At 44.9% G+C, this 13,274-nt stretch overlaps 1 protein-coding gene across 2 annotated transcripts in view; it reads right to left on the bottom strand.

Annotated features, from left to right (window-relative positions):
* The window catches only part of CHD2 (chromodomain helicase DNA binding protein 2), a 138,879-nt gene that overhangs the window by 10,791 nt on the left and 114,814 nt on the right, over positions 1-13,274 (bottom strand). For both annotated transcript variants that reach the window (XM_059180072.1, XM_059180071.1), the window contains 4 exons: positions 11,894-12,028; positions 6,047-6,225; positions 3,977-4,076; positions 2,735-2,948 (listed from right to left, as the gene is read on the bottom strand). In XM_059180072.1, the coding sequence (XP_059036055.1) occupies positions 2,735-2,948; positions 3,977-4,076; positions 6,047-6,225; positions 11,894-12,028 (628 nt within the window). The remainder of the gene's footprint in view (positions 1-2,734; positions 2,949-3,976; positions 4,077-6,046; positions 6,226-11,893; positions 12,029-13,274) is intronic.

The following is a 13,274-nucleotide window of genomic DNA, read 5'->3' as shown; positions in this document are numbered from 1 at the left end:
AGAATGCTACTATAGGCTCTCCGCTGAGCACCCTTAAGAGCTAAGCCCCAGGATGAGGGACCAGAGACAGACTAGATTAGAAGGATTGCCTCCCACTCCATGTGCCCAGGGGAGGGAAGAATGAACCCTCTCCCGGGAAAGGAACATGTGGAGCTTACACAATTTCTACAACATAGTTCCCCCCACCCCAATGTATGTATATATATTTAGAGATTTATTTGGGAGAGCAAGACAGAGCGAACGAGAGAGAGAGAGCACAAACAGGAAGGAGGGGTAGAGGGAGAGGGGCTCCATTCCAGGACCCCGAGATCATGACTAAGCCCAAGGTAGATGCTTGAATAACTGAGCCCCCCAGGCGCCCCACAGGTTCCCCCATTTAATCAAAACTAAGAAGGCATGCCTAAAGACAAGACTGTAGGACTGAAAACCAAGAGAAATAAAACCTACTACAGAAAATGACGCACAGTAACTTAGACCCTAGAGTTAGCAGGTTTAGATTTTTAAATAACTGTAATTCTTATGTTCAAAAAAGAGGAAAAGATGGAGAAAATCAAGTTTTCTTAAAAACTTGAGAATTTTACTGAAAGAATGAAATGTATTTTTCAAAAGAATCAAATGGAAATCCTAAAACCAAAGTTTAGAAAGAAATACACACTTCTTCTGATTATTACAGAATACCTGACCTTCCGTAAAATCCTGTATAATGACTTCTGTATGTTCTATGTACTTCTGGCTTTGATTCTATATGCGGTTTTCCCTTTCTTCTTACTTGCATCTTTAAAACCCATGCTCAGTATTAACCAGTGAAGCAACAGATGGAGAAATTATTAACTTCCTGCAATCCCCCTCCATTCCCCGCATCGTAAGGTCACTGGTACTGGGTATGTTCTCACGTGTTTCTCTGTGCTCATTCAAACATCCACTATGGAGAACAGCTTGGTGGCTCTTCAAGAAATTGAATCAGAATTACCATATTACCCAGCAATTTCACTACCAGGCATATACCCACAAGACTCGAAAACACGTCCTCAAATACACACAAGATATTTCACAGCAGTACTATTCACAATAACCAAAAAAAAAAAAAAAAAAGAAGCAACCCAAACGTCCATCCACCCATGAACGGATAAAGAGACTGTGGTCTGTGTCCATACAGTTCAGCCACAAAAAGGAATGAAGTACTAACAAACATTACAATGTGAATAAACCTTCAAAATACTAGGCCAAGTGAATGAATCAGACACACATATATAGAATGAGTCCAGGAACAGGCAGTGTCCCAAACACAGAAATCCACACGGACAGAATACACACCGGAGGATGCAGGCAGGGGGCGGGGAGAAACTGCCTCACAGATACGGGATTTCCTTTTGAGCTGATGGAAATGTTTAGGGACTAAGAGAGCAGTGGTGGTTACACACAACACTGTGAATGTAGTAAATGCCACTAAACCAGATAAATAAAATGGTGAACGATGGGGCGCCTGGGCGGCTCAGTCAGTTAAGCCCTTGCTGTCCACCCGGGTCATGATCCGGGGCTCCTGGGATCGAGCCCCCGGCCGGCTCCCTGCTCAGTGGGATGCCTGCTGCCCTCCTTCCAACCACCCCGCCCCTGCTCCTGCCTGCTCTCTCCCTCGTGCTCTCTCTCATACTTTCTCTCTCAAATAAATAAATCTTTTTTAAAAACCACAGTATCTATAAAAAAAAGTAAAGTTGGTATTATGTAAATGTCACCTTAAAAAAGCTAAACAGACACATACAGATTTTGTTGTTGTTGTTTTCTCTCCCATTTTTTTTTTATTTCTAAAATCAACTCCTTCTTTTTAATAACTGATAATAATGTACAGAGCACGAACGTCCTACCATTTATCTCATGACACTCCTGTTAGTGGATATCCAAAGTTATTTCCAGCTTTTTGACATTCTAAGACCAGAATGGCAGCCTCCTACATCCTGGTAGATACCAAAAAATAAAAAGCTTCTGTATTTAGATATTTCAGATTAATTTCTGTAAGCACTGCAGCAATTTGCACTCTTCGCAATTTCCATGTATTCCTCCCTTTTAATTTTTATTGAGTGAATGGGCAAAAAAATTACTTAGCTTGCTACTGCCTGAATTTACATTTCCCTATGAGTAATGATGGCCACTTGTCACACTGGCCCCTGAATTTCCTCCCGTATGAATTCTCTATTCCTAACCTCTGCCCCTTCTTCTATTTGGTTATTCTTTTGTTGTCAAGTTTACAAGGGCTCTTTCAGTATTAGCAGTTTTGACCATCTGACTGTCCCATATAATGTAAACTGCTCCTCTCAGCCTATTACTTGTTTGTTTGGCGATGTTCTTCTTCATGCCGGAGTAACGACCAGCCTTCTGGATCTTTACCTCACCCTCCGTCTCACTGAGACGGAAGACAACAAAGTCCTGAAGGAGAATGAAGCACAGGTCCACCTGCTGTCTTCAGAATAGAAAATGATTCTTTTGGCATCTCTTCTTAAAACTCCACTTCATGGGGTGCCTGGGTGGCTCAGTGGGTTAAAGCCTCTGCTTTTGGCTCAGGTCATGATCCCAAAGTCCTGGGATTGAGTCCCAAATCAGGCTCTCTGCTTGGCAGGAGCCTGCTTCCTCCTCTCTCTGCCTGCCTCTCTGCCTACTTGTGATCTCTGTCAAATAAATAAATAAAATCTTAAAAAATAAATAAATAAGTAAAAAACAACAACTCCACTTCATGACCCACCTGCGTTACTGAAGTGTCTCTTGTTGGGGTGATTATAGTTATCTCGTGGGTGTCCGTGCATCTGTGGGCCATGGGAGGCGGGCAAGTGAGGCTTCTGAGGGTGAAGGTTGTGCGGGGTGTGGGACTGAGAGATCAGGGAGTCCCGGCTGGAGCCTGAGGCCTCTGGCCGAAACGGCTTCTTTCCACCAATCACATCATCTTTCTTCTTTTGCTCCTGAGAATAAAAAAGAAACCAAAGCTTCATAATCCCCTAGCTGGCAGAGTTCCCAAGAACAGTACAGGAAAATAAAAAAAGAACAGTACAGAAAGCACCACCTCCAAGTATTCCTCTCTCGCCCCTCGTGGTTTTGGACCTGCCATCTATGACACGCTTATAAACCCTGTTCAGGAACTGCCCTGAGCTCCTGCAGCACGCCAGCCTCTCAGAGCAGCACCTGCTGCCCCAACAAGGAAATCACCCTTTGCTGCCAAGTCCCGTGAGCAGGTGTCACGAACTAACATGTCACTGACATGTTAGTGGTGGAGGTGTTCCATGTTCACAGATGGGCCGTGAGTGGCTGATTTGGGGACGGCCCACACGTCAAGTCAGCAGATCTGGAAAAAGGCATTCTGGCCTCAGGAACACGGCCCCTGCAGAATCAGGGAAGCCACTTATATGCCCATCGCCCCCCGCCCCGTGCCAGAGAAGGGAAGGAACCTCTAGGTACCTTCTCGTGTTTGCTCCCTTACGTGAGCAGTTGGGACGCTACGTACGAAAGCTAGAAGGACACCAATACATATGGCCCAGAAAAGAACAGAGGAAGTACTTTCTGCCTACAACCCTGTTACTTATCAGGAGTCAGGTTTGTAAGCTGCCACAAGATTGGTGAATAAATGACTCCAGGACAGAGAAACACACGGTTAACGACTCCCTGTCAGAGTTTTAATTCGCTTTGGCTCTAATCTGTTGGCTATTTCACCCATCCAGTGTCACTGTTACTTTTCCCAGTAGGGGAGCATGCCGAGACGCTGCACAAGTAACACGGCGTTAGGGCGCACTGTGGGGGACAGGCAGGGCTGTGCTGGGCACCTCCACCCTCCTGCACCTCCCCCTCCATCTGTATTGAGGGCAGAGAACCAAGGACCCTTCTGGCACCAACAGTATCTTCCCCTGACCATCTTCCCGGGAAAAAGAGTAATGAAGGAATTATGTGGAACTGGTTTTTATCGGATTATATAAATTGGATTAAATGTGTATTTTACCTCCTCTTCTTGAGATCTTTTCTTATGAGCCATCTTGTATAACTTATGCAATTTTCGAGCATCAAATTCTGTAAACTTGGAAACAAAAATCCATAGGTTCCTAAAGAAAAGTAAAAAATAAAAAACAGCTCTAAGTAAATCACAGAATGCGTTAAATGACTTTCTGTTCTCTTTACTGATGACAAGCTACGGAATTCTGCCACAGAGCCTCACCCAAGTGTAGAAATTAAGTAACAGAAACATTCCTTAAGGTCTGCACTTCATTAACACATCTTTAGATGCCAGTGTTTGAACAGAGCCTGACCAAGGAGTCTGGAGACAAGGGTTCGGGTCTCCTAGTGCAAACCCCTTAATCCACCGGCACCCAGCAAAGTCCTAAAGTCTCCGGGTTCAGCCACACAATCCATCATTACTCCCATCTTCCCAGCTGGGACCTACATACATTCGTGCATCCCCATGTTGCTGTCCCTTCTTCCTTCCCAGCTGTCACCACCAGGATCTCTCATTTCTTTCTGAAAACTCTGCAGTGCCTCCCTGCAATACCACTGCACTCATCCTAGCAAGCATTACCATAGCCAGCAGAGTGACTGACAGAATGGGAGTCTAGAACAAGGAGGCAGCAGTACTCGTGGTGAGCTGGAAAAGGAGTCTCACCTGCTTCCATGCTTTGGAGAGAACAGTTTGACCACAACACGCCCCCCACAGAAACGGGACTGGCTCCCGAAGCCGTACACCTGCTGCACCGTCCCTTCCTTTTTAAGGTCTTCCAGAGTGGGCTTCAGTGGTCTTAACAAACTGCCTCTGAACCCTAAAACCCGCCCAGCCCCCCTCACTGGCCCACTTGTAAGCCTGTGCCAAAGCCTGTGCCAAAGCCTGTGCCAAAGCCTGAAAACTCTCCTGTAAGCAAGTCTGCCCAGCTCAAGTACACCTGCCTGCCTCTCAGAAAGGCATCCTCCCGCACTACTCCTCTGCAGGCCCCGCCTCCTTCTCGAACACCTGCCATACCTGGTCTTGCAATGCCCACTTCAGCATGGACAGTGTCTCTGGAATGGGCAAGGACCTTCTTGGGAACAACTGCTAACCAGGTCTATAGTGCCCCCCCACACACACACACATTTCAACAAAGACAGGCGCCAGTGCCCGGCAGAAAGCCTAGCTTCACAGATCTACGTACTAGGATGACCTTCTGTTCTCTTCCGGCAGGGATTAACTTGGCTAGAAAAACAGCCCAGTGGCTAGGCACAGGAAGAAGTTGGTGGCGTGTAAAGAAAAACAAAAATCACATTCTGAAACTTAATTTTCCTGAATGGGTGTGAAGCAGGCTATGGATAGCATCATGACAAAGTTCTCTTAAATCCATTTTTTTCAAAACCAATCCACTGGGATTGGGCTTATTATACCAGCATAATTACATGAACCATGAAGTACATGAGTTCAAAGTCACTTTGGATTATGGAAAGAGACTAAATGCTACAATTATCTTTGAGAAAGAAATTCCAGTTGTGTTATCCTAAAAAAATCAAAAGTGAGCACATAAATGAGTATATGTGAGCCATGATGTGCCTTACAAATTAAAGTTCTGGATTAAATTGCATTAATACAAATTACTACTAGAGTTCTTCAATTATCAGAGAGAATGGAAAAATCACCGTTCTGGTGGTTTTAATCCTTCTTTCCCGTCGTGTGTCAGTAGAGAACTATTCAAACAGTTATTATTATCAGCCTGAGGTGGGTGAAGTAATGCGACTAGATGACTTTTATTCCTTCCAGGTTTACAGACCAAGTCTTGGTTCTGAGACCAGGCCAGCAAAATCAGTCTCCCTGCTGTTCTCTCATAAAATGGTGACCTCATCCTACCTATTCAAAAGGCTGGGCTCAGTGGAATGGCCTATTGCAGGAAAAAGAAACTGAAGCCTAAGGGTACAAAAGATGGTTTTTATCAGGGGGTGGGGGGGAACTCATTAGGTGGCTGTGTCACCTTTTATAAAACAGAACCAGAACCGCCCCCCCCCCCCCCACACACACACACTGCCAAATCGCACCAGGCAGTCTGAGGCTGTGGTCACTTACCTTCTCCAGAGTTTGATGTGCTCCTGGTCTGAATAGGCTTTAAGGCACTCGGCTATCCGGTCTCCGATCTTCAGCAGGCAGTTTCGGGTGTGCTCTAGCTGTTCCTGCACATTGAGCCCCTTGTCGGGTTTGTCCAGCTGCTTCAGAGCCTTTTTCACTGGCCTCATCCGCTCTTTGCACTGGAACAGGACAACAGAGTAGAGACATAAAACACCTGCAGCAAAGACCTCTTGTCTTTGTTCCCTGGGCCGTGAATGCCCAGAGAAAACCCGGCTATCCCTCGTGCCATCGCACCCCTGGAGGACGAACGGGTTAAAGCCCTGGGAGCAACTGTAGCTGTCAAGTCGGGGAAACCCGAGGTGCAGGTCCCAACAGCATCTCTCAGAGTTTTGGCTTTATCACCTCTCAGAGTGATGACTTCTATATCTTCCTTTTATTATAGCTCAAAATGCTGTTTCCTCATCTACAAGAGGGGTATGATAAAGCCTCAGAAGGCCATTATGAAGATAAAATGAGAAGCAAGATTAGAGGCCTAACCCAGTAATGTCCCACCGCCAGATAACCTATCTAAAACGGCAGGACAGAAAAGTTATAAGTCCTTTGGGCTTGCAAAAAACTATGGAGAAGGCTTGCAGATAGAGATGGTGAGCTGAACACAAGAGTCGTCATCTCTCCTGCCCAACTCCACCGAACAACAGCAAAGGAGTGTTTCAAAAAGAGGCCCACAAAGAAGGGAAAATGAAAGAGAAAACAAGAGCAACAAAATACTGGCAGCAAGGGAAATGACTTAAGGGACCTGCATGAGAACCAGCTGGTTTATACTACCTGAGGAATATAACCTCAGGCAGTATAACCTAAGGAGAGCTAGGTACCTCTGGTTAAAACTAAGGAGTGGTTATTTCAACAATGCACAGAAGTAGCAAATACCCAGATTCACAAAAGATACCTAAATTTCCAACTGTGCCCAGCAAAAGAGGTTATTCTCTGGAGAAGATAAAGGAGAGGTCTGAGAACTGGGCTGTGCACGGAAACAGGAGCATATGAGCGGACACACACCAGAGGAGCCAGCACAGGGCCTTCTGCCTCCCAGGGAGACTCCAGAATGAGAAGAGCCAGGCCTACACCCTTCACTCAGGGGACTGGAGGGTCCTCGTCCACGAAATCTGACCAGCTAAGACAAGGAACTCCCCACTGCAAGTCTTCCAGTGAAGCAGCCCAGCCATATCACCAGTGAGCATTGGAAGTCGTCCGTCCACCAAGCCCCACCCCCACACTCAGAGCTTCTAGCCAGATGGTTAGTCCCCTGCTCCCAAGTGTGTATGCAGACAACCAATGATTACAAATCAACGGAAACAAACATCTAACATGGATGATGGAAAACAAGTTTAAGGAAAATATAAAAAACATTCAGAGAACCATGGGCAGGGGGAAGATCTTGGATATAAAACATGACAACAGAAGTAAAAAGCTTAAAAGAAATACTCATGTGAGATAAAGTGGGGGTAAATCTCCTAGAAAGTAGAATTTTTTTTTTTTAAGATTTTATTTATTTGACAGAAAGAGACAGAGAGAGAGAGGGAACACAAGCAGGAGGAGTGGGCGAGGGAGAAGCAGGCTCTCTGCTGAGCAGGGAACCCAATGTGGGGCTCAATCCCAAGACCCTGGGATCATGACCTGAGCCGAAAGCAGATGCTTAGCAACTGAGCCACCCCGGCGCCCCTAGAATGCCGAATTTAAAAGACAGAAATAAAAAAAAAAAGGTAGTAATATTAGGGACCCCTCCCAGAGTCCAGTTTCCCAAAACAAAAAGTTCTGTAAAGATAAAACTAAGAATCAGGAGGAAATCACCACAAAATAATTCAAGAAAACGCTTCAGACCCATAGAGCATGGTTGTCAACTATGAGGCATCTGGTACAACAAACTACTAAGGCACACGAGCACAAAATTTCAGAACAAAGAAAACCCTACAAACTTCTATCACTCTGCGATAATTCTGTTTACTTTATGGAGTTCTACCTCAATTTTCAAGAAGTCTACAAAAGAAGAAGATTTACCATAACCTGGAAGGTGTCCATGATGACTCTAACGGGTAAGAAAGACATCAGTATCATGATCGTATAAAGGACTGCTATGTGAAAGGTATGAACAATTACCCCCAAACAGGCAAAGAATACAAAGAATACAATCCACTACAAACACGAATGCCTCACAGACATGAAAACAAACACCCACTGATCAATACTTCATACCCCTCAGAGGTTGGCAAAAATTAAAAAGTCAGAAATGACCAAGTGTTTCTGTGACTGGGAGGCCACCAGAACTCGGGTTCCCTGTTAGGAGTCTGTATAAATCTCCGTAAGAGCTGGAAGGGGTAGTTGTTCACAGGACGGACTGAAGTGACTAAAGTGCGCACCCAAGGAAACACCCAGAGCTCTGCGCAAGCTGTACAGTCTAGGGAAGCACTTACATGTGTAAATGAAAATATTTATTTATCTGACAGACAGAGATCACAAGTAGGCAGAGAGGCAGGCAGGGAGACAGGAAGAAGCAGGCTTCCCACTGATCAGAGAGTCCGATGCGGGGCTCGATCCCAGGACCCTGAGACCATGACCTGAGCCGAAGGCAGAGGCTTTAATGCACTGAGCCACCCAGGCGCCCCCTAAATGAAAATATTTACAAGAACCTTGCTGCTGTCTGTGTTTGGTAATAAACCTTTGGAAAATCCCGAGGTTCATCTACACGAGAAACAATGAATTGTGGAAGTCATGATATAAAATAATATGAAAGGGGTTTTTTTTTTTAGTTTTTAATTTTTATTTTTAAGTAAGCTCTAAGCCCAGTGTGGGGCCTGAACTCACAACTCGGAGATCAAGAGTCGTGTGCTCTACACCAAGTGAGCAGGCAGGCGCCCCTGAAACAGGTTTAAATTACCAACATAGGTCAACCTCAAAAACAGAGATGCTGCAGAGGAAAATCAAGTTATAGGATATACACAGTGTAGCATTTTTATAAAGTCTTTCAACAAGCAAAGCAAAACTATTTGTCGTGTAGGGACACAAAGGCAGCCGTGCAGTAGACGGGTCAAAAACCCAGGTGCTTGTGCCAAACTCTCGGGTCAAATCTTGGCTCTCAAGACATCTTAACTATTAACAAATAGCTTCTGTGACTCTCCCTTTTTTAAAAAAAGATTTTATTTTTATTTACTTATTTTTTGAAAGAGAGAGAGACAGACAGACAGCACACCATGAGTGGAGAGCTGGAGGAGAGGAGAAGGGAGAGAGAGAACCTCAAGCAGACTCCCAGCTGAGCAGGGAGCCCAACTCGGGGCTCAAACCCACAACCCTGAGATCATGACCTGAGCCAAGGCCAGGAGTTGGATGCTTAACCGACTGAGTGAGTCACCCAGGTGTCCCTAAATATTTTATCTTTAAGTAAACTCCACACCCAACGTGGGGCTCAAACTCACAATCCCAACATCAAGAGTGAGGCTCTAATAAGTAAGCCAGCCAGGTGACCCTCTTCACCTTATTTTTTAGTAAGTAAAATGGAGAGAATTAGCTATCCCATAGGATTGTTGTGGAGAAAAAAGACATAAAGGCACAAACAGTGCCTGGCTGTGTGAGTCCTTATTGTCTTCACAGACAAACAGAAATCATAAAATGCTAAAACCAAGCACAGGAACAGTACCGAGATCTAAAACTACTACCCTTACTTTTGGGGAGGTAAAAAGAGACAAGTGTGGGTTTAGAGTGAGAAACACCAGGGGCTTCAACTTAACTCTTGAGTCTTAAAAACACATTTGACAAGGCTTCGTGGTACTTGTTATCAATGTCTATTAAATTTCTTAAATTTTTCTACATTTTTCAAGATTTCAGAATATTTAAACATGACAAAAAGAGCCAATAAGTGAAAGCATTTTTAAAAAATAAATGGTTAGATTAGAAGCATTAGGTTAGGATTTTCCCTTATAAATACTGGACTAAGGGGTGCCTGGGTGGCTCAGTCATTAAGTATCTGCCTTCGGCTCAGGTACAGGGTCCTGGGATCGAACCCCCCACCCCCACCCCCACATCTGGCTCCCTGCTCAGTGGGAAGCCTGATTCTCCCTCTCCCCCTGCTTGTGTTCCCTCTCTCACTGTCTCTGTCTCTGACTCTGTCTCTCTCTCTATCAAATAAATAAATAAAATCTTTAAAATAAATACATACATACATACTGGACTAAAGAAAAACCAGGAAACAGATCAGCTCAAAAGGCTGGTTGTACAATGAATTTATTCAGTCAGTTTATGCATTTACTGACATACCTTTCTCTTTAGAAATACTTCTAACACCCAGATGTACTTTAACATAAGAATCACTACTTGCTGTCAGACAGCAAAACACAGAACAGTACAGAGAATTAAGAAAAATGAGTTAAGGACAAAGAAAAAATATATGTGTGTGTACAGATTTTTGAGAACACAGAGAAAGGAGTAATGAGAGAGACAACTACCTTACAGGGTGAGGTCAATATTCTATCCTTTGCTGCTATGCAGCAGGAGTATTTCGAGATTTAGAAGATAAGATTCTCTCTGAGACTGAATTAACTGTTCAAGGGAGCTGTGATTTGTGGAAGGTTGGGCAGAGGAGGCGGGAGGAATCGTGGAGCATGGCACAGTGAAGACCACGCAGCTCCAGTGAGGGGCTAAGGTCCCTGAGGACACGCTGGCGTGTTTCCGTTCCCACTCGAACCCTGGCCCATGCGCTCCCCTCCCCATCACACTGCCTATCCCATATGAGGAAAGAGACCGTGTCCTGGGTATGTCTTAGCCCCGAGCACCACAGTGTGGCAGCATGGAGGACACACCACACTCACGCTCACCACTGCTCTCACTCACCCAGCCAGAACCCTGACCTTGTCCTCATGTGATGTCCCCTGGTTCTCGCCACACTAGCCAAAGTGGCCTTCTGTGACCTCACTGCAGCACCGGTGGTCCTGCCACACGGCCTTTACGCTTGGCGCTGCCTTGCCTTGACATGTTCTTTCTTCCCCTCACCTTTTACGACCTTTCCCTCTTCCTTCAGAACGCAGTTCAAGCATCGCCACCCGAAGCATGCCTTCCCAATAGCCCCTGCCTGGTCAATCCTCTTCTTACAGGATCTTTAGAGCCATCTGCTAAAGAAACCCCCCTGCCCATCACAGAAGCACGAGCACGACCCGTGTGGCTATCTATCTCCCCTACTCAAATGTGAAGTCAGCGGCAAGAGAAGCAATTCTCTTTGCAACATGGTCGATGACTCCGGGGTTGGCACAAGAAAGTATTCAGTGAACACCTCTGTTTCCCAAATGCCTCTAAAGGCCCCTGCAGCCTTTCTCTTTTTTAATGAAGATTTTATTTATTTGTTTGTTTGTTTGTTTATATGAGAGAGGGGGAGAGAGCCCGTACACACATGGGGCGGTGGGGGGTGGGGGAGAGAAAGGAAAGAATCTCATAGGCTCTACCCTCAGTACAGAGCCCAACACGGGGCTCGGTCCCACAAACCTGAGATCCCCACCTGAGCCAAAACCAAGAGTCTGATGCTTAACCAACTGAGCCACCCCCACCCACCCCCTACCACAGCCTTTCTGACTGGGAGCACAAGACAGGAAATCGATTCCCCAAACTTCTTTCTCACCACAGGGTACGAAAACCTCTTCCTGCCTGCCTATCCCAGAGCAAAAGGTCTTTAGATAGCAGAAGCCATGTGTTCCACAGTAACATACTACAGCTCGGCCAGCGGAGGCCGTGTGGCTGGCCCTGGGGAAGGCAGAACCACAGCAGGCGCTGTGGCCGCACACACCGGCACCCCTCAATTTCCAGACTTACTATGCTGAATGTCTCCTGGTCCAGATCATCATCCTCATCCTCTCCAATGGGGACAGGCTCACTTCCTGCTGTAATATGGACAGGACCCTGAGATCGCTTCGATTTACTTGAAGATTTGGCATCACCACCTTTAGGCTTTTGAAAAAGAGTTACAAGGAGTCATTGTCACTGGTGCAATCCTGCCTTGTAAGCTGGACATCTTAGCTATGTCACACCACTCCAGAGGGCCCATGTGACAGGCTCAGTTTACAAAAATGGTAAAATAAAGTCTTCTGAAACATCACGTGATCAAATCTACATGTTTAATGAATGGCTTAATCGTACATCATTTCCACTTCTGACTCCAAACACACCCAATTAAAACTTCAGCTTCAGGACAATGCTATTTTGGCTTCTATTCCCTCATCCATAAAATGTACAAAAACATCATCAACAGGCAGTGGTTATAAACTGGCAGAACTCTTGTATTCTATTATGTAGCATCTTTTATTAACAGCCTATAATCATACACTTTGACCCAGGAATCTGTTTTAACTACGATGCTGTAAATGATTGAAATGTACATGAATCTGGATACAGAAGGATGGAGATACATACATGTACGATGAACATTTAAAAAAATATTACTATGCTTTGTTTACAATTGTGTAAAATATAGTAAAAGCATAAAAACATGGATAGGAAGATTTCAAACCATGGGAGGAAAAAAGAGTTAGGCAGAGTAAGGAAATCAGGAAAGAAGAATATGGGGGAGCAGGAGGGGGGTGCTTCAATACTCTTGGTAAGATGTGCACAAAACACAAAATACACCAGCCCAACAAAATGCGCCTAGAGTAAATGTGGAAGAATGCTGGCCACAGTTCTACCTTGGGTGGTGGGTAAGCAGATGTCTGTTAAATGGCTCCCTGTGCTTTTATTTTGGAAATATTTCACTCTAAAAAAAGAGTATCTTTCTGTGGGAGCAGAAATGCAAAGGCATCTGGCACAGCACGTTTCCTAACTTAAGAAATTGGAAGTGATTTCAATATGCGAAGTCTATACTGCTCCCAAGGTGTTATAATCAAATAGAATCTTTATCTATTTGAAGTGATTTTAACATTTACCTATTCATGGGGAAAGTTGTTTCTGATGTACTGCTTGCAGGGGGCAGGGGGCAGAAAGGGCTACCCAAAGTCTGATCTGATCCTCTTTTTATACTTGTACATACACATATAAGCAAAAATTCTGAAGATGAGGAAATCTATTAGAGATTATCAGTGAATGGCAGAATTATAGATGTTACTTGTTTCTATGTTTTAATGACTAAGGGTTAACTGAAAAATAATTTCATCAGAAGCCAGCAAGCACACTCCCAACACCCTACCAGAAATCTGGTTTGCAG

This window comes from Mustela lutreola, chromosome 7, assembly GCF_030435805.1.
Source record: "Mustela lutreola isolate mMusLut2 chromosome 7, mMusLut2.pri, whole genome shotgun sequence".
Classification (NCBI taxonomy): domain Eukaryota; kingdom Metazoa; phylum Chordata; class Mammalia; order Carnivora; family Mustelidae; genus Mustela; species Mustela lutreola.
The sequence above is the reverse complement of the archived record's forward strand: the minus strand, read 5'-3'. Positions and strand labels throughout refer to the sequence as shown.